Below are 23,915 nucleotides of genomic sequence, written 5' to 3'. Positions count from 1 at the left end.
CAGTAGGTACTGGGAGATGAAGAAGCTTGCACAGGATAGAGTCGCATGGAGAGCTGCATCAAACCAGTCTCAGGACTGAAGACCACATCAACAACAACAGTTAATAATATTTGCAATAGAGAAGTTTATATTATTATTGTTATTGTTATTATTATAATGTTATTCCTGACGACACCAATTCCATGTAAATATGCTCAACGGTGGAATAAAACATTTATATTTGTATTTGAAATCGAGAGGTCGAAATGTGATAGTGCTAGCGTGGTCGACTGGTACGAAACAACATGGCGCTAAAAATGACTGTGAAAGTATTGAGCGCGAACGGTTCAAGTGCTTGCATATTTTCGCCAGAAGTAAATATGCTGTGTGTATCATTTCTGACATATTTCGTCTCCCAGAATGCTGGTCTCGTTTGAAATATCTCCGAAAGTTATCCTAAATTTCTACAAAGTAACATCTATTATGACAGCTATTCCCCGCTAAACACAAATGCTGGTACTAAACGTAACATACTGAAAAATAACTATATTTGTATATATAATTCCTTCCTATGATTTGTGTTAAGTGGTCAAGATATGAAAATATAAAGTGATTACAGATGCACCGTACGGAAGCTAGAAACTAATGGTTCGGTTTTTACATAGCGTAATACAATTTGCAGACTATCGTCTTATCGCATTTAATAATATTTTATGAAAGTTGTGATTGCCCTCAGTTATAGATTTAATTCGCGTCATAGGCTACGTTAAACATAAATTCTCTGCAGTTGTGCAAGTTGGTTGGCTCTGTGTGCCACTTAATGATCATCATTTCATACTAATTTCGTATTACTTTCCTTTGTGCCGGTACCAATTAATTGTGGTTAAAGAGTTGTTGTCTAGATTCCAAAAGTGCGCTGCTGTTTTTGGGATTTTAATTGCAGACTATTAGACGTTCTTGGGCCATCAAACCGACTTTTCCTTGTATTAATATTTTATCATCGTATTTGAGTTCATTTACATGTTTATTGAGCCCATAGACAACGTACATTGTGTGTATCGATAGAAATTCGTATCAAAATCATTGAAAAGTAGACATGTATTTAATAACTAGGATTTAGCAAATTATTATTTGTACATCAATATTCTAGGCCTATACAATTTTAATTACCATTTTTCTTAAAGCAGCTATGCAGTATGTGTATAAATTCTGTGTGGTGTAAGAGTTTTTCACATTTTTGTGAACAGGTTTTGTGGTTTATATTAGCGACATCTCCGTTTTGTACATAATATTAATTATAATTTGTGTTACACTGTGGTATGAGTAAAATCATTTATACTGTAGTAACAGTTTTCTATCAAAGATGTTTTGAAAACATATTTTTTTTATCCCTCACAAGTTTGAAAGGAGTTTTCCTAGGTCGTTTGGATATAGGCTACATATGATGGCTTTTCATAGTGTTGTCTGTGGGCTCATGTAAGAAGTGACAGTGCCTTGTGTCACGGTTTTTTATGGAATTTTCAGAACATTTTAATTCTGCCCAGCCGAAAAGTTCATGTCTGCTCATGCTTCATAATATTTAAGTGCTTTAAATGCTGGCATTAATGATTTTCTCCATTTAAGGCTGGCTGTCATTCCTATTGCTCTCTTTTACATTTTGGGTCTCTGTTAATGTTTGATGAAGGTGCCTTCCCATGAAATTGTCGTAAATTAATGTAGAATGAATTAGTTCATGGTATATCAATGTTATAATATTTGTGTCTAGGTAGCTGAGTTTATGTGGGAGTTGCAGGTCAAAAATTAGTTTTCCACATATATATTCTATGTGCTTATCCAATTTACAGTTGCATTTTTAATGGAATTTTAAGCTCTATGCTCATGCTTGCAGAATATAAGTAATAATGAATTAAAAGGGTCAGCCTTTTTGCAAGAACATTTTTTTTTTTTTTAAATATTCAAACATGTCTCACCTCAGTTGTGACATCCTCATTATTGTTATTGTTTTTTGTTTTTTATCCCTGAAATACATACATTCAGATTTTATGTAGGTTAGGAAAATGTTACGGCAGTGTTTTGTTCTTTAAGTTACATTTGTATTGTGCCTTGTTTTATATTGTGTGCACCCTGTGGTTGCAAACAAAAGTCAATCACAAATCAAAATTAATATGCCATGAAGTCTGCAACGTGAGGTGTTAGGGCAATGTCTGAACTGAATTTTTGTATTTAAACTATATTTTCTAATAATATAGCATCATATGCTGCTGTTTTAGGCTTATCATTGTTGTATATTACTTATCCCAGGCGGCACTTACTTACTTTTTCTCCTGCTAAAAAGTGTATAGTACAAATGTAATTTAAAAAAACAATCAAATTAATGCTGAGGATGTTGCAACTGTGGTGAAACATATTTTAGTATTAAAGAAAGTTGTTTTCTTGCAAAAAGGCGGACCCTCTTAATTCGTTATTAATACATGTTCACTGAATATTAGGAATTTTGTGTACTTGGCGTTGTCTGCTATGCATACATCTATGCAAATGTTACTATCTTTGTTGCATTTATTTAGTCTGAAATTTAATTACAGTTCACTGAAGGAAACACAGAAAGGTGAAAACTGGAGGCTTATCATATTAGCCAGGTGTTAAATCTACTTTCATTCTTTGTCAGTTAACTTAGGCATATTCTCAGCGAAAGGAAATGTAACAACACTAATGACTCCATCAGGCTGGAGCTACATTCAGATAAGTGTTAAGTTAAAATTGTCATAGGTTTCAGATGTGCACTTTGTTGCTTGGAGTTTTGTCACCACATCCAAGAATTTCAATTGTAGTACACCTCTGGACTTATTGTCTGCTGAGTATAGCACCATTGTGCACATTCCAGTAAAGAGTTGGGGCTGGCACAATTGTAATGTGAACTTTCCCTGTTAATCAAACTGACATGGTTTGTGAGGAGGCAACAGTTGTAACAATTTTTATAATTTGCATTTTATTCATTATTATTTGATCTTATTTTCCTTCAGTAGGCCCTAATTCCATTAACAAGTTAATTTTTGCCCCATTGTTTCATAACTGTTCTGGAGCATATCTAAGTGCTTTTCTAGTTTATACTATTTACTGTACTGGTATTTATTTACAAGAAGCCCCATTAATTTTTTTGCAATACTGTGAGTGTGTGGAGGGTGAAACCTAGTGCCAGCGCATAGCCTACTCCTTGCGAATAACACCAAGGTGGCTGCCAAACTAAACATCCCCATCGATGGATAGATCATCGTCAACACATGCCCTCACTTTATACGGTGGAGAGGTTTGGTATTTAAACCAGACATTGGCACAAACTTGTGATCAGGAACTTTATGCCACCACCTCTCCTCTCCTTGCCGGCCAACTACTGGCAATGAAGATTTTTTCCACTGTCAGGATTCAAACTGGCTTACCATCAGGTCGAGTGCCACCGCACAAGCATATGTTAGTGACCTTGGCCACGGAGGCGGGTTCTGTTCTGATATTGCAGTAGCTTTTACTATTAATCACCCAGCTGCCATCCCTGCTCTCTCTCTCTCTCTCTCTCTCTCTCTCTCTCTCACACACACACACACACACACACACACACACACACACACACACACTCATTAATGAATAAAACAGCTTCTGCATTTACTAGTTTAGTAGACTCTTAAACAACTGACCTTATAGTTCCAGGAAGGAGTAGACATGAAATAAAGGAACCTTGGGCTAGCAGTTTGCGACAATATGGATAACTCCAAATGGGCTGATCAAAGGGTAAGTTACTAAGTTAGTTTTTAAGTAATGACTGAGCAGCAAATTGGTTTCCTGGAACCTCTGCCAAGTACACTTCCCCAGATTACACGTGCCCTCCTGCAATTTTGGATGCATATTGTATGAAAGCTTTATGGCACCTGGTGTTCACATTTTGCACTTACAGTGAAACTCCTGCCTTGACGACAAAATATTTATTTTATTTCTTCCTCACATGCATTTTGCAATTGACTGAGAAACAGGACACCCAGTACGAAATATCACGTCCCACTTACTCTTACCAAGCATCAGGTAAGAGTAAGTTGGACACATTAGTTTTTATTGCCAGTGTTCTGTTCATTCGACAGTGGTAAAAAGCTGAAACGTGCAAGGAAGAAATAAAATGAATATTTTGTAGTCGAGACAAGAATTTCAGTGTATGTGTCTCTTGGTGTATTTATACCAACATGGTTCTCCCTCCCCACCTCGCCCCCACTCGAAGCAGTTAATAATGCTGATTTCATAACTTTTTCCATGGCATAATGATTGTTTTTTGTTCATTTATATGTCACTGCATGTTGTTTTTCCTTCTTGTTGATTTGCGTACCAGTCTTTCAGCCAAAGAGAAAATACTTGTATTGAGTGGGAATACTAGAAGCTAATTAATTAAATTCTTTTCAGACAATTTGTTACAAAAATAAATTGCATGTCACTAATTACATATCATGCTGTACACCATTTAAGTTATATGCCACACAAGATGTGGAATGTGTCAGTTTGCTGATTGTTAAACAGAATTTATGTAAATATGGCAACAGGCTGAGTATTTACATGCTTTTTAATGACATATATTCAGCTGATTTGATGTTGCACAAAACAGTTCCCTCTCCTCTGCAAACTTCCTTGTCTCAGAGTAACATTTGCAGCCAGTGTTATAAAGTATTTGTTGTGTGTATTACTGTCTCTGTCTTACCTGAAAATTTTGGGGGTCTGAAGAATATGTGCGATCGTATTCTTTGAAATATGATGACTTATGTTATGTGGATGGTATTTGGGAAATTTTGGTTTTTGTATTTCATTTGTAAATGTCAGACATTGTGCCCCCCCTCCCCCCCCCCAAAAAAAAGGGGGGGGGTTTTAGTGAGATTCTGATAGTGGATCCCATCTGAAATTTTGACTCTGGTACCAGACTTACCTGTAGTGTATCCCAAGATATAGGTTAGGCTGGCAGGCAATAATTTGCTTGTGAGTTGGCAAGGCCAATGAATATGAGTGTGAAATAACGGTTTGGTAACAGGTTGAGCTGTAGCTTAACCTGGTATTTATATTTGCACCATATTACATACACTTTATCATATGTAATGCACTTTTTATTATAAAAACTAAAACTGCAGGATGAAGTGAGAAAATCTATACTACATATGGGACAAGTATCCAATGATAATTTACGTGGTGCATATTATGAACATATAATAATAACTTTTATTTGTCCATAACAACTTTAAAGTCTTGGACAGCTTTCGTATCATACCATACACATAATATACTATTATTTATACATTTACCACCCTTAAAAATATTTGAGTGAGTGTAAACAATAATGATGAGCCCATCTGTTTTGTGTATTGCAGTTATGAATGTCGATATTCGGTATGCTTATTTCATCAGCCTGTGTTACAAACATAACAATGTTCAAGACATACAAGAAATACACAATCAGTAAATTCTAATTGTTGAAGTACTGTGGAACCTCGCTTAACATGCACCTCCCATAACATGCAATTAGTATAAAAAGCAAAACAAATTGTAAACAACTGACTCACTTAACGAGCGCAGTACTATTTGGCAGGTTCGTGCTTGCCTACCATGGGGTCCAGCCTTTGCAGTATATTTTTCCTTCCATATGCATGTCGATCCTCTTGGTGTTCCTTTCCCCTACCTTGGGGAACGTGTCTGGCCTATTTTTGGAAATGTATTCTGAATTTTTGGTTGTCAATATCAAAATACTGTCCACTGTTTCTCATTCCTTTTTTTCTTTCTTCATTCACATTCCACTATCCTTCCTCTGCTTCGGTGTTTGAGGTTCCTCTTTTTCTTATGCTTCCATGTGTGCTCCTGAAGGCTGGCGCACGGTTCTGATGCATAGCAGGTGACTGTGTAACATATAATTTCCAGCCTCGAGTCAAGAGGTAGGGTTTGCACGTACCCCCTGGTACAGGCCAGGTTCAGGGAGGGGCGATTGCGTGAGCTGCTACCTTCCCAAATTGCCGATTGGTCCATCAGTCAGGTGTTCAGGAGGTGCGACCTGAGGTGTGAACAGTCACCTAAGGTGGGTGCACCCCCTTCTAATGGGGCCTCCAGTTGTAAGGAGCATGCCATGGCAATCGTGGGGGATTTTCTCGCATTGAGCCAATCATCTTCACGGTCAATGTCTACGAAATGTAAACAGAATGAGGCTGAGAATTCAAACGCTCTCCCAGCTGGACCGTGGTTCTTTGTGGTTTCACATACAGAAGATGGTCAGTCTTTCACTACGGTGAATTTGTTTATTGTTTGGAAAGGTGTCAGTAAAGGTGTTGATGCAATTGCGTGAAATCCTGCTCTCGTTTATGCAGTGGCATTTTGCTTTTTGACACTACTTCTTATTCTCAAGCACAACTGTTTGCAGCTTCGCTCCTCCATGGCTATGCTGTTCGTGTCGAGGCCTGTCGAACGCTGAATTCTTCCCATGGTGTTATTTACACTAGGCTGCTCAATGGTCTGACCGAGGCAGAACTCCAAATGTACCTCTCTGATCAGGGTGTCATTGCAGTCCATCAGGTGATGAAAAAAGTAGATGCCTCCTTAGTGCCCACACGCACTCTCTTTCTCACTTTTGATAGAGTGGTTCTTCCGTCAAAGATCAAAGCAGGTTATGATGTTATCACCTTCAGACCGTATGTTGTGAACCTGATGCGCTGCTACCAGTGTCATTGTTAGAACCGCTATCGAGAGTCCTGTCGACAGGCAGCCAAATGTGTAACCTGTGGTAGGGATGCTCATAACAGCGTTTGTCTGCCTCCTCCTCGCTGCTGTATCAACTGCGATGGCGACCATGTTGCCTCTTCCCGCGATTGTCCCTTGTATCTTGGTGAACAGGCTTTCCAGGAGATCCAAGTGAAGGAAAAAGTGCCTTACCCCGTTGCTCACAAGTTGTTGGCCAGTCAGAAACCTTGCATTCTACTATTTGGCACCTACAGTACTGTTCTTGATATGTCTCGGTTCACGAAGGACATGCCCACACAGACATGTGACCTCAAATTCAACACCATGATTGTAAAATCACCCAGTGTCATGGTAGCTGTCTCCTCCACCAGCATGCAACTCAAACTTTCACCTCACGGGGCAAAGTCACCAGCTACACAACCGGCGGCCGGAAAGAACAGAAGGAAAACTCCCATGAAAACTTCCTACATCCCTCCAGCCAACCAACATCTGAGTTTTCCTCTGCCAACTGGAAAGGCTCCAAGAAGACCAACAAAGGCAACCGGTCTTCTCTTACGACGAGTTGAAGAGCCTCTCCAATGGTGTCGTCACGTGTTACCCTCACCCGTCCGACCACCACGTCGCCGGTGCGCACCACCTACAATTTCTCTGCCCTGGACTCCACAGGCCAACAGAAGAATGCTGATACTTCTATAGACCTCGTGGAGCAGCATCCTCCTCCTTCTGTTCCCTGCAGCAGCGAGTCTTTGAAGGCTGGCACTCTGCAGCTGCCGAAATGATGCCCTTTCATTTTTTTTTTCATCATGACGGTCTTTGATCCAGCAAAGAGGATTTACTGCTGCTCTTAGAATCACAGTGTTGACTTGTTCTCTGCCTTCAGGAACAAAAACTGCATCCTCATGACTGCTATGAGATCTCGCATTTCTTCCTGGTCTGCTTTGCTCTTCCCCCTGAGGACGGCGTTCTATCTCGTGGGGAGTAATGCTTCTCATATTGGATGATGTTCATAGTCAACCCATTTCCCTGACACCCGCCATCAAGCTGTTGCAGTTCGCCTTTTCCTCCCTCATTTGACCTTTTCCCTTTGTACCATTTCCATCCCTCCGTTATTTGATGTCACCAGGGCAGAGTTCCTCCAGCTTTTTGGGCAGCTACCTCACCCCTTTCTGCAGCTCAGTGACTTTAATGTGCATCACCCCCTTTAGGGTTCTCCCAGAACTTGTCTGAGAGGTGCCCCGTTGCCTGACCTCTCAATCAATGTAACCTCTTCTGTCTTAACTCAGGAGCACTCACGTTCCTTTCAGACATCACACATACCTATTCCCATTTGGACCTATCCTGCACTGCCCGGCTTGCCCATCATCTCGAATGGTTCATTCTCTCAGACACATACTCGAGTGACCATTTCCCGTATGCTGTCCGTTTGCTGACACCCAAATAGCAGCTTATTGAGGTCTCCAGTCAGGAGGCTTAGTCCTCCCTGGTGACCTTCGATGAACATTTCCCCAGTTGTTATGACCAGATAGAATATCTTACAAATGTTGTCCTTACCACCTCAGAACATTCCATTTCTTGCATTTCCTCTTTACCATGCCGTGTCCTTTGTCCTCAGTAGACTGAGGAATGCCGTGATGCAATTCGTGCGTAGAGACGTGCTCTCTGTGTTATTAACTATCATCATACGATGGCAAACTGCATTAATTATTAACAGTTGATTGCAAAGTGTGCGGCATTTTTCAGGATAGCGAAAAAGCTAGCTGGATTTCATTCACTAGTTCATTTAACAGTTCCACTCTCTCTTCTGTCGTTGGGGCATCCTCCGACGGCTCTCTGGGACCAAGATCCATTCCCCAGTTTGCGGTCTGACATTAGCAGACGATGTCATCGTGGACCCTATTGCTATCTCCAACATCTTGGGCCGCCATTTTGCGGATATTTCAAGCTCTTCCCACTATCACCCTGCCTTCCTCCATCGGAAACGAGCGGGAAGAGGCTCGGGCGATACCATTCATTTCTCAGAATCATGAGTGCTACAATGTCGCCTTTACTATGAGGGAGCTAGATCATGCTCTCACTTTATCCTGATCCTCCACCCCAGGGCCAGGTGATGTTCACATTTAGATGTTGCAGTATCTTTCTCTTGCAGCCAGGCCCTTTCTGCTTGATGCATACAACCGCATCAAGGCAGAGGCACATTTCAGAGATGCTGGTCTAAAGCCACTATCATACCCATACATACGCCTGGTAAGGACAAACACGTTCCTTCCAGCTACTGCTCCATTTCTCTCACCAGCTGTGTTTGCAAGATGATGGAACGTATGATTCATGCCCGGCTGGTATGGTGGCTCGAGTCGATGCAATTTACTAGCCCCTGCACAGTGTGTATTTTGAATGTGGCGTTCTGCAGTTGACTGTCTCGCCACTTTGTCCACCCATATCATGAATGGTTTTCAGCAGAAATCCCAGACTGTGTCAGTGTTTCTCGATTTGCATAAAACCTATGACACCTGCTGGAGGACTGGCATCCTCCGTACACTCTACAAGTGGGGCTTCAGAGGCTGCGTGCCTTGTTTCCTTCAGGGGTTTTTAAAAAGACAAAGTTTTTCAGGTACATTTGTGTTCTGCCTTGTCGGACACCTTTATTCAGGAAAACGGTGCAAATCAGTTTTCCTCTTCACTATTGCCATTAATTGTATAATGGCCTGTCTTCCGCTGGGCGTCACTGGCTCCCTTTTCGTTCACAATTTTGCCATCTATTGAAGTTCTCCACGGACTTGCCTCATAGAGCAACATCTTCAGCGATGTCTCGATCATCTTTATTCATGGAGGATCGACAATGGCTTTCTTTCTTCCACTGACAAAACCATTTATATGAATTTCTGGGGCCACAGTTGGTTTCTTCCACCATCACATCTTAGGCATGTTGTTCTTCTGTTTATTAAAACTATGAGATTCCTGCTGCTCATGCTTCATAGGAAACTGTTTTAATCCTCCCAAGTGTCTTCCCGGGCAGCCCACTGTATGCGGTCCCTCAATGTCCTACGTGTCCTCAATGGTACTTCCTGGAGAGCAGATCGAACCACCTTCCTCCGTTTGTACCGGTCCTTTCTCCGTTCGAAACTAGACTATAGGTGTTTCGTTTACCCGTCTGCACATCAGTCTCTCTTACCCCGTCTCAATACTATACTCACTCGTGGCATCCGTTTGGCCACTGCCACCTTTCACACCAGCCCGGTTGAGTCTGTATGCAGAACGTGCTGAACCACCACTGTCGAATCGCCTTGACTCTCTCCTCAGCAGATACACGTGCCGTTTGTCTGCAATGCGTGGCCACCCATCCTATGCCTCCTTCTTCGATACCCCTTTGGTCGCCAGTGTGGGGTGTGTCCCTCTTCTCTGCTACCTCCTGGAGTTTGCTTTTGGCTCTTGCTCTGGCAACTTAACTTCACTCCACCTGCAACTTTCCCAGTGACTGTGAACCCTTCACCACCTTGGATTCATACGGCGGCCGGTGTTCACCTTGGCTTTCGTTCTCTTCCTGAGGACACTACTTCAGCCTCGCTCTATTGCCTTCAGTTACTTGACCTTCGCATGGAATTTCATGATAGTACCTTTGTGTACACTGATGGCTCTCGGATTGACTGTGGTATCGGGTGTGCCTTCATCATTGGTGCCGACATTTTTTGGTATCAGCTTTCTGAACACTGCTCAGTATTTACAGCAGAGCTCTTTGCCCTTTATCAGGCCACACTGTACATCCGTCAACACAGGCTTTTCAATTGCGTCATCTGCTCATACACTCTTAGTGCCATTCAGAGCCTCTGTGTGCTGTACAGCGTCCATCCCTTAGTGCAACGGGTCCGTGAAAGCTGTCATTTGTTCACACATGATGGAGCCACTGTGATGTTTATGTGGGTTCAAAAATGGTTCAAATGGCTCTGAGCACTATGAGACTTAACTTCTGAGGTCATCAGTCGTCTAGAACTTAGAACTAATTAAACCTAACTAACCTAAGGACATCACACACATCCATTCCCGAGGCAGGATTCGAACCTGCGATCGTAGCGGTCGTTCGGTTCCAGACTGTAGCGCCCAGAACCGCACAGCCACTCCGGCCGGCTTATGTGGGTTCCTGGCCACTCCCGTCTGACAGGAAACAAGGCCACTTACGCTGCTGCCAAGACTGCATTCCTCGTACATCAGCCTGCTAGTTCTTACATTCCCTCCGAGATTTATGTGTTGCCATATGCAGCAGGTGGTGTAACTCTGTCATCACCACTGGACCTTCCTTCATGGGAACAAGCTCTGGGTTATCAAGCCTCCCCCAGTGGCTTGGATGACCTCTCGGCCCCCTCACTGCCAGGAAGACATTTAACTAGGTTGTGTATTGGCCACTCTTTTTAGACATCGCCATTTGTTAAGTGGTACTGCCCCATCACTTTGTGCACATTGCGCTCAACTTTCCTGACAGAATGCCCTTTTCTCAACTACTTACATTCTCGTTTGTGTTTGCCGTCTGAGTTATCAACCATTTTAACGAATGATGCACGGTCTTTCAACTGCATTTTACTTTTCATCCGTCGTAGCAGTATGGAAAACGCAATTTAATTTTTGATTCTGGATCTCTGTCTCTCTGTGTTATATTTTGTAGACGTTTCTCCACGTCCATGTTTTCAGCTCTCTTCTCTTCCATCTATTGGGATTGACGTATAGTCATTTTTAACTGCTCTTTTTTTGCCTTCATGTTCTTCAGTTTTTAGATGGGCGTGTATAACCCTAGTTGTTTTTGCGCCCTAAAACAAAGCGAAACAAATAAACAGATCTATTCTTGAAAAAGATGCCAAAGCATACCTTCACAACAGCAGAGCAGAAAACTTTTGCCCAGTCACAAACCAGTGAAAGACTACGTCACACTGATATTCTGTGCCAATGCAAGTGGTGATTTGAAAATAAATCACTGCTTGTTACCATTCAGAAACTCTTCGAGTCTTCAAGAAGTGTAAAGTCCAGAAAAGAAGGTTAAATGTGAATTGGAGATCCAACAAGGCCTGGGTGGCACATGATCTATTTTGTGATTGGATCAGTGCAAGTGTTTGGTGCTTCAGTGAAAAAATATTTGCTTGAGATGAATCTGCCATTCAATGTTTTGCTTACCGTGGACAACACTCCTGCCCATTCTCCAGGTCTACCTCCTTAAAGAATTTCAGTTCATCAAGATCCAATTTCTGCCTCCCAGCACCACACTGTTACTCCAGTGTAAGGACCAGCAAATTATTTCTAAGGTTAAGAAGCTCTACACTGAAGCACTCTTTGGGCATTGCTTTGAATTGACTGAAGCCACCAATCTCACTCTCAGAGGAATTTGGAAATATCACTTCAACATCATTGCCTACATCAAGATGATTGAAAAGGCATGGGATGGGGGTTACCAAGAAAACTCTAACTTCTGCTTCGAAGAAGCTTTGGCTGGAGTGCATTGTTGAATGTGACTCTGAGGCATTTGAGTTAGTACCTGTGGACTTTGTAGTCAACAAGATTGTGTCTTTGGCCAAGAGCATGGGACTAGAAGTGGATAACAATGATATCAGTGAGCTTGTGGAACATCACAGCCGAGAATTGGCCACCAAAGAGTTTGTGGAGTTGCAGTGTGTTTCACAGCAGGAAGTTGCATCATACATTGAAAATCGTCGCCCCAATAAAGCAATGGCTATGGGTGCTAAAAATTTATTTGACAATAATGCTGTGTCGCATTTTTGCCACATGTTGGAAGTGTCGGCAGAAACAAATTATATAGATAGCTTCCTAGCAAAAAAGAATTAGTTATGTATTGTGAATAATAAAGTACATAAAACTGTATGTATAATTTTCTTTAAATAAATGGTACGAATAAGATAAACCTTTTAGTACTTTTTCTGCACATAATGCACAATTGTATTTTACATTAATTTATAGAGGATAAATTGTTTCACTTAACGAATGTTTCGCACTAAGAGTGAGATTCTGAAACACTGTGCGAGGTTCCACTGTAGTTACTACAATATTGGCCTTTGCTTGTATTAGCAGTTGTTGTAAATGCTCTCTTTTTAAGCCCGAATATCCTGTCAGTGTAGAGTGTGGCTAACCTACCTTAAATTTCAGCCCCAAATGTGTGTGTATTAATATGTATTAGACTTGCGTGACCACAGAAGGAATTGATAGATTTGAGGGAATTTTCATTAAGTAAATATTGCAGCTAATCTTCTTACAAGTGGAGTTGACATGCTCTTTCCACGTAAAATGATCTTCGATCACAGTGGCTAATAACTTATCTATCAGATGTTTCAACTGTAGGCCTTGATCCAGTATGAGATTGGTGATAATCTAACAAGAGCTTTGTTCCATCAGTCTTGGCCTTATCCAGTGTATGTTTGTTCATTGTCAGATTTTCTGTGATCAGTTCAAAGTCATATTTAATGCTTTGGAATACTAGCTGCTCAGGATGACCCCAGCTAATAAGTGAGCAAAGGAAAGTCATATGGCGCAAATGGCTGGGAGAGCCCGAAGAGCAGGTTCGGCCACTCAGTTGGAAAGGTTTTCCCTGTCCTCCGTGCCTGCAGCCACCTCTCCTTTGCGAAGTATGAGAGCTGTCTGTGTGGGTATAGATCACCATAGTGGTGTATATATTGTAGTGTCACAGACGAAAGACGAGGGAGAGGGTGAAACCTGGTGCTTGTCGCACAGCTTACTCCTCTCAGAAAGTGACGCGGGGCCACCGAGCTTAATGTCACTGTCTGGTGGAAGGCAAGTTACCTACTTGTGTTTTCCAGAATAAAGCACCTACTGCTTATAGTAAACATATGTTTGCAAAGAACTACATAGTCATGTTGAAATACGTGAGAATTCTTTTAATCGTACATTATAATGTGTAATCTTTAGAAAATATACTGTTATTCATTTGCTTTTACACTTTCAAACGTACCACAAAATTTAAAAACAGTTGTCACTATTAGAAATCACTCACCACATCTTCATATGGTGATTCACATCCTTCTACATCTACATACATACTCTGCATGGCGGTGGTTACCACATACCACTATTAATCACTTTCTTCCCTGTTCCACTCACAAATAGAGTGAGGGGAAAGCAACTGTCTGTAAGCCTTCATACGAACCTAATTTCACTCGTCTTATCGTCGTGGTCCTTAAGCAAAATATATGTTGGCGGCAGGAGAATCGGTCGGCAGTTGGCCTCGAATACTGGGTTGCTGAATTTCCGTAATAGTGTCTCACGAACAGAGTGTCATCTTCCCTCCAGGTATTCTCGTTTGAGTTCCCAAATTGTCTCGGCAGTATTTGCCTGCCGGTTGAATCTCCCAGTAACAAATCTAGTAGCATGCCTCTGAATTTCTTCGATGCCTTCCTTTAATCTGACCTGCCGGGGATCCGAAACACTTCAGTAGTGCTCAAGAATGGGTTGCGCTAGTGTTCTATAAGCTGCCTCCTTTACAAACAAGCTGCATGCCTGCAAAATTCTCCCAATAAAATGAGGTCGAGAATATGCCTTCCCTACTACTGACTGTATGTGCTCGTTCCACCTGGTATCACTTTGCAGCATTACAGCTACATGTTTAATGGAGGTGACTGTGTCAAGCGGCACATTACTAATGCTGTATACACCTTTACAGGATTGTTATTCCTACAGATCCACATTAACTTACACATTTTTCTTCATTTAGAGCAATCTGCCATGTGTCACACCAACTAGAAATTGTGTCCAAGTCATCCTGTATACTCCAATAGTCATTCAACGATGACATCTTGCTGTACGCCAGTCGTTATCAGACAGCTGCAGATTGCTGTTCGTTATGTCTGTCAGGTTGTTTATGTATGTAGAGGACAAGAGTGGTCCTCTCACTGGGGCACCCCTGATGATACTCAGATCTCTGATGAAACACACCATCGACGACAACGTACTGGGTTCGATTGGTTAAGAAATCTTCGAACCACTCACATATCTAGGAATCTAATCTGTACTTGGAGCTGTACTGTCAACTGTGGAGTACCGTGTCAAATGTTTTTTTTTTTCAAATCGAGGAATAGGGAATCTGCCAGCACTTCATTGATGGTTTGTAGGAATGGGGCAACTCAACTTTCGCACGAGTGATGCTTTCTATATCCTAGCTTATTTATGGACATAAGTTTTTCAGCCTCAAGAAATATTATATTCAAACTCGAGATTTGTTCAAGAATTCTACTGCAGACAGATGTTAAGGATATCGGTTTGTAGTTATGTGGGTCCATTCTGCTACCTTTTTTATGTACAGGAGTCACCTGCTGCACTTTTTTCCAGCTGCTCGGAACATTTTGTTGGGTGAGAGAGCCACAATTACTGCAAGCTAAGTAGAGGCGAATTCAGCAGAGTACTCTGTAAAACCAAATTTAGATTCCACCTGGACCTGTGACTTATTTGTTTTCAATTCTTTTAGTTGCTTTCCCTATTTCTATGTCCCCCAGGTGGGAGTCTGTGCCACAATCAAATGATCGTATGCCTGTTTAATGATTTTATGTACGACCAGAATTTCTTTGGGTTCTCAGCAAGATCTTTCACTAAGATATGACAGTGGAAGTTGTTTTATGCTTCACTCAATGATCTTACGGATGCACAAATGGCTACTAACCTTTTCGTGTCAACATTTGCTCATTCTTTTGTGAACCGAGAGTGCAACAATCTGTTTCCTCATAATTTTCCAAATTTGATTATTAATCAGCAGAGGATCTTTTCCATCCTTAACCCACATAGTTTGAATCTACGTCTCCAGACTGTAATGTACAATTAGTTTAATTTTTGCACACAATTATTCTACATCCTGCATGTTAGATCTAAATGGTGTTCATTATGATGTATACTTAAGTCATTACAACAAAACTTATCCTGCTTGCCAGGCTAGGCTGTAGCTACGAAACCGCACACACGTATTTGTGTTTGACACAGGCTGTCTCTTGGCGAGTAGGCAGCACAGTGACTTTACTCTGACAGGAGCTTCTTGGAAGTGAGCAGTAACTGACCTCAAAATAGAACTGTCCTCCTGACCCTGGTAATGCCTCAGAACTATGAGAGACTTGGCTTCTTCCTCTCATCTAGTTGGCAACTTGTAATACTGCTCTGTTGTGTAGTATCTCTGCTGTGGTCGATCCTTCTTGCACCGTTCTTGATATTTGACGGCACGGGGCATCGCAGTTCACCCCCCACTCCCTGCCTGCAATCTGCCCCGACGTTGGGTACGGAAATGGAAAGTGACGGTTGAGGGGAGGAAAGAATGCTGACACAGTTGCAGAGGTAGATGCTGAGCACGCACCCTCACACCGGTATACACACTGTGCTCGGTCGGAAATGCCGACCGGGAAACCGACCGCAGAGTGCGCATTGGCACTCGTAGATGCAGAGGCAGACGATACGACAGGTGGGCCGCATAGGACGATGTCTGGGTGCTCTGGCTGGGTGGGCAGGTGTGACCCTGTTGCTGGCAGCATCACAGGCTGCCGGCACGACTTGACAGTGATGGCGACGCCAGGCTGATGTCCATGAGCATTTCCCATGTGCTGTCGGAGGCAATGTCTGCGACTGTAACGGTGGCTGCCGCATGCCCTGTCTTTGTGCTGGATCTATGAACCAAAAGGCATGGAAGAATCTTCCAAGTAGATTGGCCGAAGCTGCTTCTGATGCCATCTGTGTAACCCCATCAAACAGTGGATAATGTAGATGGAAAGGGACAGTAGCTCAGACGCCACACACAATTCCCATCTGCAATCCCTGTATGTTCCAGTGTGGCCCAGCAAAATCTATGTGCAAGCATTGCTAAGACCCGTCAGGATATGGCCAGTTTTTTGCTGTGGGGTAGTGGACTGACACATTGGAGTCATGCCCTCTATTTGTGCTTTCCTGCCCCCTACCCCTAGCCCCCCACCACCACCCCCACCCTCATTCTTCCTTCCCAGACTGCATTTCCTTCACCATGCCCCTCCCTCCTCATCCTTGCTCCTTCCCTGCTGCCCCCTCCTTCCCCTCTCTCGGTTTTCTTACTTACGTTGACCTGGCTATCCACCTGGTTCCCTGCGTTCCTTGTGGATTTGTTCCTCTTGCCTCTTCTCTTTCATAATTTTTGGCGTTTCTGGTCCCCCCTTGGAGTTTGACCTCCACTTCTAAATTTTCTGTCTTTAGTGTGAGTCATTTGGGGAAGAACTTCCTCCCTAGTATCTATGGCATGGATTTCTCTCCTTCCCCTTACTGCCGCTTTTCATCTCCTGCCATATCCCCCCTCAAACCCAACCGATCACCAGCATGTGCAGCCAGTCTGTTGGTGGGGTGTTATGTGCCCATCTGGCTGAGCTCACTGACAACACAGGGATTACACTACTGATACCCGACGTGTTCCCTCTCCATGTATGCCCAGGAGGGATTGATTGTCATCTTGGAGCATCAGATCTCCCAGCAACAGCTGTTGTGCCAAACAGCCATTTCTGTGGGTGGGTAGTATCCATGGGGAGATCCCCTGGTCAGAGTGGGTGGTATCAGGGCATATGCTTGGCGCATGAAGCGTATCTAAGTGCAAAAATCTGGACATTTTCGAACTGCTATCTCTTCAAGTATTAGCGGCTCCTAGAATGTTGCTTCGTATGACCATTCAGTCTTCCCTTACCTGGATGCATCCTGTGAGGAAGACCAGGCTTGCCGTCTTAGGATGAAACATTTTCCCCGCTACCCTGTCTGTACTAGGATGGACGGGGACACATTCACTGCCACAAAACTGTTGTTTTTTGTGGAGAATATCGTGTACAGGTTTGGCGAAGTGGAGTATCTCGATAAGATGCAGTCGGGCTCCCTGTAGATCAAAGCTGCTTCTGCTACCCAGTCTGCAGCCCTCGGTGCTTGTGATCACCTTGAAGATGTCCTGGTGTTCATTACCCTTCACAAGTCCCAGAATATGGTACAGGGAGTGATTTTTCATAGGGACTTTGTCCTGCAAACTGATGGGGAACTCTGGGCTAATCTGGAGCGACACGGCATTCATTTTGTTGGGCGTGTGCAGAAAGGTCGTAAAGATAACCGCACCGATACTGCCAGCCTTATTCTGGCTTTCGTGTGGGTATCCTCCCAGAGAAGGTTGAGTTTATGTGTTACCAATATGATGTGAAGCTCTGTGTCCCACCACTCATGAGTTGCTTTCAGTGCTTATGTTTTGGGCATATATCTTCCCACTCTACGGCAGACCTCTGTGTGGCAGCTGTGGACACGAGGGAGGACCCTGTGTCAATTGTCACGACCATCACACTCATTGCTTGCCAGATTGCCCAGCTTACGGAGAGAGGGAAGAAGATCCAAGAGTACAAGTCCCTGGATCGTCTGTCATATGCTGAGGCTTGCCAAAAATTTTACTGACTCCACCCAGTTTCGATTTCTTCTACTTTTGCCTCTGTTACATCCTTTCTCTGTCCTATCTCTTCTGCATCTCAGCCCTTTCACCCTTTCATCTCCTCCTCCCCTGCAGTTCCCATGCCCTTCCCTCTGGATGTCACTCCCCCTCCCCAGCTAAAGAAGTACCCCCATTCTTTGGTGCACACCAGTGATGGGGCTGTAGCCCGGGACCCCTTTCCCTGACATGTCTTGTGGCGGAGGCCTACTATCACAACTTAGCCATGGGGCACATTGTCTGTGCACTGCAAGGTCACCCTTTCTCTCTTTCGGTCCTGGATCTTGCAGAAGCCTGCCCTCCTCAACCTCCAAAAGAGAAAAAGAAGAAACATAAGTCTCAGGACAAGGCCCCTCTGGTGCCCCCAGAGGTGCCATCTCCCCCTTCACCTCTTGTTTATGGATGTCACCCCATCCTCGTTGATGACCACTGACCTGATGACATTACTTCCCCTTGGCTTCTTTATGCCTAACCTGGACTCCCACCACACGATAATTCAGTGGATTTGCAACAAATATTACTGTCACCTATAACACAACTTGTTTCCTCTTATTCTGTGTTCTGTCTTGCTCTTCAAGAAATGCGCTTCCATGATGACCACTCTCCAATGTTTCGTGGTTATCAGGCATTCTTTCAGAATTGTGCTGGCCACAGGATAACATCTGGAGGGGTCTGCACTTTGGTTTGCACCGATGTCATTAGTGACTGGATTCCCCTTCGTACCTACATGGAAGCAATAATGGTACAAGTGCGAATGACCCCAGCAATCACCATTTGCAAAGTCTACCTCCCTCCAGGTAGGCCATTTCCTTGTGTTGACCTGCCTACCTTAATACAGCAGCTCCCACCCCCATATCTCATCCTCGGAGACTTCAATGCATGCCACTCCCTGTGGGGGAATGCCACTTCTAATTGAGCAACTCGTTAGAGACTTTCATTTGTTTCTCCTCAATGACAAATCTCCTTCAGTGTCACTTATGGCACTTTTTATCCTATAGATCTCACGGTCTCCTCCCCTGGTCTCACGACTTCTGTATGTTGGTCACCCTGTGATGATCTTAGTGACAGTGACCACTTTCTGGTGAGTCTGTTGTTCTCTGCTGCCAGCAGACAGACACAGGCTCCCACATTGGGCATTCTGCAGAGCCAATTGTCCTTTATATACGTCTGCTGTGCACTTCAACACCTCTATCTCACATTGTTTTGATGCGATAGTGCAAGATGTCTCTGTTCTTCGTGCTGCTGGCACTGGTATCCCACTATCCACAGGTCCCTCTAGTCATTGACTGGCACTGTGATGGACCAAGGATGTAGCAGTCGCTATTCCGGACTGCCAATGAGAGCTCCAACGATTTAAATGACACCCTTCACAGAGCAGCGTTATCATTTTGGGGTGTCTCCGTGCTGTCTCGCTGCCTTTTTAGGCAGAGTCAAGGGGAATGCTGGGAGAGTCATTTTTCCTCCCTGGGGATGTATGCCTCTTCATTGTAGGTTTAGTCCCAGCTCCATAGCCTTCTGGGCTGCCAGTGATAAACAGCTGTCTAGGGTCTTATCCTACATGGTGCTCTGTGTGCTGATCCATGCAGAACACCTAACCACACATTTACGACATTGTCAGCGTCCTCTTCCTATCCTGCCACCTTCAGCAAAAATGCTGAGTTGAAGAAACAACCCTAGCTGTTTCAACCCTTACCAAGCTGAGTCCTATAATGAAGCCTTCACTGAATGGAAATTTGTGCAGGCTCTTACCCTTTTCACATGACATGGCCCCAGGCCTGAATTCCATCCGTAAGAAGATGATCCAACACCAGGATGTTACCCAGAGACATCATCTACTCAGGTTCTTCAAGTGCATTTGTGTCACGGGTGTCTTCCCCTTGTAATGGTGAGACAGCATAGCTATCCCTGTCTGTAAACATGGGAAGAACCCAGCATCTTTAGACAGCTATTGCCAGATTACCCTGACTCATGTACTTTGTAAACTGCTCGAGATGATGGTTAGTTTCCGATTATCTTGGGTACTTGACTCTCAGGGCCTTTTGTCCCCATATCAGTGTGGCATCTGGGAAGGACAATATACAACTGACCATTTACTGAGATTGGAAACAGCAATCCGACAGGCTTTCACTAACTACCGAAACCTTGTCACCGTCTTCTTTGACCTAGATAAGGCAGACATGGCTTGGCACCGTCAAATTTTAGTTATGATCCACGACTGGGGCATTCATGGCCCTCTTCAGATTTTTATCCGCGACTTTTTATTCCACCGGCTCTTCCGGGTTGGAGTTGACACTTCATTCAGCACCCATTGGATCCAGGAAAACAATATCCCACAGAGTTGTGTGTTAAGTGTCACACTCTTCATCATTGGCATCAGTGGGCTTGTAACTTCTGTGGGGCCTCTGGTTGCCCTGACATTGTACACTATGTGATCAAAAGTATCCAGACACCCCCAAAAACAGGAAGTAATCATTAGACATCTTGAGAGAGAACAGAATAGGGTGCTCCACGGAACTTACAGACTTCGAATGTGGTCAGGTGATTGGGTGTCACTTGTGTTATATGTCTGTACGCACTCCTATACATCCCTAGATCCACTGTTTCCGATGTGATAGTGAAGTGGAAACATGAAGGGACACGTACAGCACAAAAGAGTACAGCCCGACCTTGTCTGTTGACTGACAGAGACTGCCGGCAGTTGAAGAGGGTCATAACATGTAATAGGCAGACATCTATCCAGACCATCACACAGGAATTCCAAACTGTGTCAGGATCCACTGCAAGTGAGAAACCTTGGGTTTCATGGTCGATCAGCTGCTCATAAGCGAAACGATGCCTCGATTTGTGTAAAGAGAGTAAACATTTGACAATTGAACAGTGAAAAAGCATTGTGTGGAGTGAAAAATCACAGTACACAATGTGACGATCCAATGGCAGGGTGTGGGTATGGCGAATGCCCTGTGAACGTTATTTGCCAGCATGTGTAGTGTAGTGCCAACAGTAAAATTCAAAGATGGTGTTTTTCATGGAGGGGGCTTGCACCCCTTGTTGTTTGGTGTGGCACTATCACAGCACAGGCCTACATTGATGTTTTAAGCACCTTCTTGCTTCCCACTGTTGAAGAGCAATTTGGGGATGACGATTGCATCTTTCAACACAATCGAGCACCTGTTCATAATGCTGGGCCTATGGCGCAGTGATTACATGACAATAACATTACTGTAATAGACTGGCCTGCACAGAGTCCTGACCTGAATCCTTTAGAACCCCGTTGTGATGTTTTGAAACATCGACTTCATGTCAGGCGTCACCTCCCAACATCAATACCTCTCCTCAGTGCAGCGCTCCAGCACCTGGTTGAATGTATGCCTACGAGAGTGGAAGGTGTCATCAAGGCTAAGGGTGGACCAACATCTTAGGAATTTCACCATTACTGGTGGAGGGTTCCAAGAACTTGTAAATCATTTTCATTCAGGTGTCCGGATACTTTTGAGTTCATAGTGTACGTTGCCAATTTTTGCGACTGGTGCAGCTCCCACTTGGTAGCATCTGCTGAACGCCAGCTCCAAGCTGCCATCCAACGGGCTTCTGCATAGGCTTTCTCCCTCCAAAACATTGGTTATGCATTTTTGTCATCAACCCACAGTACACTGCGATCTAGAACTTTATTTAGGCAACCACTTTATTTAGGCACCTCGATGTTGTAGCACAGTCCCATTTCTTGCGCCTTGTTTTTGATAAAAATCTGACATGGCTGCTCCATATTTACCAACTGAAGACTACCTGCAGGCAATGCCTACTGTTTTCCACCTCCTGGCCCACACATCTTGGGGTGCAGACAGTGCTGTTCTCCTCCATCTTTACCACACTCTGGTTTCATCCAGACTAGATTGTGGTTGTCAGCTTTATGGATCGGTGGTTCCTTCCACTCTGAAACTACCTGATCCTGTTCGTCATTATGGGATGTGCATGGCTATCAGTGCCTTTCCCATCAACAATCTCCTCACAGAAGCAGTGATTCCTCCACTACAAATATGATGGAGTCAGCTCCTGGTTTCTTATGTGGTTGCCATTTGATGATTCCTTGACTGCCCTCGGGTGGGATTGCCGGTTGGAATGCGTCTCACTTTCCTCTGTTGGGATCTCCATCTCAACTCACTGGAAAGTGCCCCTTGTTGTTTTTCTTGCACCCTCCCCTCCCACCCCACCCCCGCACCCCCACCCCCACACCCCCGTCACCCTTGGATGATGCCTTGACCATGGATTAGAATTGAGCTGTTCCAGGGTCCTAAGGTCTCTGCCGTCCCAATGATATTCCAGTGTCTTGTACGTTCCATCCTCGAAGGGTTCTAGGGTGCTAACATCTCTTGCACTGATGCTTCTAAAATGATAGATAAGGTGGGATACTTCTGCTGGCATGGAATACCATTTACGGTCAGGGTCATGTTGTGTGGTGGTGGTGGTGGTGGTGGTGGTGGTGGTGGTGGTGGTGGTGGTGGTGGTGGTGGTTAGTGTTTAACGTCCCGTCGACAACGAGGTCATTAGAGACGGAGCGCAAGCTCGGGTTAGGGAAGGATTGGGAAGGAAATCGGCCGTGCCCTTTCAAAGGAACCATCCCGGCATTTGCCTGAAACGATTTAGGGAAATCACGGAAAACCTAAATCAGGATGGCCGGAGACGGGATTGAACCGTCGTCCTCCCGAATGCGAGTCCAGTGTGCTAACCACTGCGCCACCTCGCTCGGTCATGTTGTGTGCTCACAGTAGAGGTGCTCACCATTAACCATTTTCTTTCTGAGGCCTCCCTCCACAGTGTTTTAATATTTACCTACTCAGTGAGCAGCCTGCAGGCTATAGACCGATGCTACTCTCATCGCTGTTTGGTCTCTGCCATCCTTGACCACCTCTCTACCCTCGGCCATACCACCTGCTAAGTTGGCTTCCTCTGGGTCCCAAGTCATGTGGTATCCAAGGGAATGAACTGGCTGACCTTTTGGCTAAAGAGGCAGCTAGTTATCCCCCCATTCCCTTTCATGATTCAAGGTGCAGATATGCGGATACACATCTGCTGCTCTCAGTAATAAGCTCTGCACAATCAGGGAGACTACTGCAGTCTGGTACATTTCCCTTCACTTCTCTTGGAAGGAGTCCATTGTCTTATGCTGTCTATGCGTCAGTCATCTGGGCTCTCCCATTGCTTTCTTTTGTATAACAAGCCACCTCCACAGTGTGGCTGTGGAGCCAGACTGATGGCATCCCATATATTAGTGGAATATCCCCTTCTGTTGGCCCTTTGTAGTAAGTATAACCTTCCAGATTTGTTTAATATTAGCAGACAGTTCATGGATGGCTGAACTGGTCCTCAGTTTCCTACGTGAAAGTGGTTTTATCTTAGACGTTCTATCTTAGACGAGTAATTTTTGGAACTGTGGGACTGATGGCCTCGCCATTTAGTCCTGTACCCTCCTGAATCAATCTGTCTATTTGTGCATCCATTCCCAGCCATGTACAATTTTGCCTTGCCAACTGCTTGTTATGGACAATAGCCCAGTGTCCTTGTTGCAACAACCAAAGAACTTCTCACTGGAGGGACTGAGGGACCTTGACTCTACCATTGCCACTTTTTGTGTGTAGCAGCAGGATGCCCATCTGCACAGAGATGGCACACCGGCAAGCAAAGTAGTGACTACTGGGCAGTTGATCTCCTTCAGACTCTGTGGTCACCCACAACAAACCAACTCAAAGCA

The 23,915-nt window shown here is 44.1% G+C and overlaps 1 protein-coding gene across 1 annotated transcript in view; it reads left to right on the top strand.

The window, feature by feature from the left end:
* Positions 1 to 306: 306 nt before the first annotated feature.
* LOC126263621 (ras-associated and pleckstrin homology domains-containing protein 1-like) overlaps positions 307 to 23,915 on the top strand; it is a 453,221-nt gene continuing 429,612 nt past the window's right edge. Inside the window, exons 1-2 of the mRNA XM_049960707.1 lie at positions 307 to 495; positions 3,673 to 3,759. Of these exons, the coding sequence (XP_049816664.1) occupies positions 3,730 to 3,759 (30 nt within the window). The 5' untranslated portion in view covers positions 307 to 495; positions 3,673 to 3,729. The remainder of the gene's footprint in view (positions 496 to 3,672; positions 3,760 to 23,915) is intronic.

The sequence above is a fragment of the Schistocerca nitens genome, chromosome 6 (genome assembly GCF_023898315.1).
Source record: "Schistocerca nitens isolate TAMUIC-IGC-003100 chromosome 6, iqSchNite1.1, whole genome shotgun sequence".
Taxonomy (NCBI): domain Eukaryota; kingdom Metazoa; phylum Arthropoda; class Insecta; order Orthoptera; family Acrididae; genus Schistocerca; species Schistocerca nitens.
Note: the sequence above shows the minus strand (reverse complement) of the source record. Positions and strands in the feature narration are given on the sequence as shown.